This window comes from Tupaia chinensis, unplaced genomic scaffold (genome assembly GCF_000334495.1).
Source record: "Tupaia chinensis unplaced genomic scaffold, TupChi_1.0 Scaffold148210_1, whole genome shotgun sequence".
NCBI classification, from domain to species: Eukaryota; Metazoa; Chordata; class Mammalia; order Scandentia; family Tupaiidae; genus Tupaia; species Tupaia belangeri.
Window position 1 is genome coordinate 398,515 of NW_006208060.1, and position 1,306 is coordinate 399,820.

At 54.1% G+C, this 1,306-nt stretch overlaps 1 protein-coding gene across 2 annotated transcripts in view; it reads right to left on the minus strand.

Moving 5' to 3' along the window:
* Positions 1–785: 785 nt before the first annotated feature.
* The window catches only part of STXBP2 (syntaxin binding protein 2), an 8,578-nt gene continuing 8,057 nt past the window's right edge, over positions 786–1,306 (minus strand). For both annotated transcript variants that reach the window (XM_027768993.1, XM_006170224.3), the window contains 2 exons: positions 1,123–1,280; positions 786–933 (listed from right to left, as the gene is read on the minus strand). In XM_027768993.1, the coding sequence (XP_027624794.1) occupies positions 848–933; positions 1,123–1,280 (244 nt within the window). In that variant the 3' untranslated portion in view covers positions 786–847. The remainder of the gene's footprint in view (positions 934–1,122; positions 1,281–1,306) is intronic.

The following is a 1,306-nucleotide window of genomic DNA, read 5'->3' on the forward strand; positions in this document are numbered from 1 at the left end:
GTTTCATGTAAATTGTTTCACTGATAAAATGTATACTTGATCATTTCAGTTTGCCCATTTGCCAAGCACTTACAGAGATACTTTTCATTTTTTGCTGACTGCTAGATAACTGATTTCTCAGTTCTTTCCATTCTACCATCCCAACTGCCTTAAAAATTTCCTGCCTAGATCATTTCTAACTTTTGCAACAAAGCATTTTATTGCTGCCTTCACTTACAAAATTTATCTCAGAGTATAGTTGACAAGCATTACAGGTTTCACTTTGATGACACCACAATCTGAAGAAAAGCGTTACTACTGATTCGAGACCGCTGCTCGCAGACTTTCCATGCCTCAGAATAAATGGCAGCACATTTTCTGTCAGGCAGAAAACAACTAGTTATTCTGGTAGTAATAAAGTTAAACAAACTAATTATTTAGAAATAATAATAATAGTAACAAGACTAAGAGTTCCGTCTGAGCAGCCAAAAGAACTCCAGGGACCATGGGGTGACAGCAGCCACCCTGCTGGGCTCCCAGGCTGCCACCCTTCCTGCACTGTATCTGTCACTTTGTCCTCTGATCTTGGATGGGGAACCTCATCAGGGTGGCCAGGGCCTCCCAGCGCGTAAACCTTAGAGTCAATATTCACACCGGTGCCTAAACTCTTAACCTCCATGAGGACTTTAGATGCCCTTGGGGACCAGGGGAAGGTTCCAGCAGGGCAATAGGGAGTGGTGAGGCCTGAGGTCAAGTCTAGTCTAGCACAGCTCCCGGGGAAAGGAAGTGAGGTGGACGCTGGCTGGTGGAGAGAAGGGAGTTTATTTCTCTGAGAAGGGAGGAGGCCGGGGCGGGCAGGGCAGGGGGCTCAGGGCAGGGGAACGTCCTCCAGCTTCTGGTCCAGGGTCTTGAGGTCGTCCAGGAAGCGGGTTGGGGTGAGGATGTGTGAGGAGCCTGGACGGGAGGGGAAGGAAGTGGAGGAGGTGGGGGTGTTGCCTGGCTGGTGGGGGCCTGTCCCTGCCCCAGGGCTCAGGAGTGCAGGGACCTTGGGTATGGGAGTCCGACCCTCAGGGAACTCCTGCCCAGCCCTCCAAAACCGGAAGTTCAGCCCAGCCCTGCCCCGGGGGCCAGCCAGCTCCTCACCAATCAGCACCTCCCACTTGCCGTCCGTGGCCCTGGTCACCTCGTAGGCGGCCCTCATCTCCGACATGGCCACGCCGCCCAGCACGTACACGATCAGCCGCGGCCCAGCCCGGGCCTCCACTCCGGCCTTGTTCTTGTGCCAGTGGCCGAAGCGGGGGCCGAGCGGGCAGGGGGGGGCGGGGGC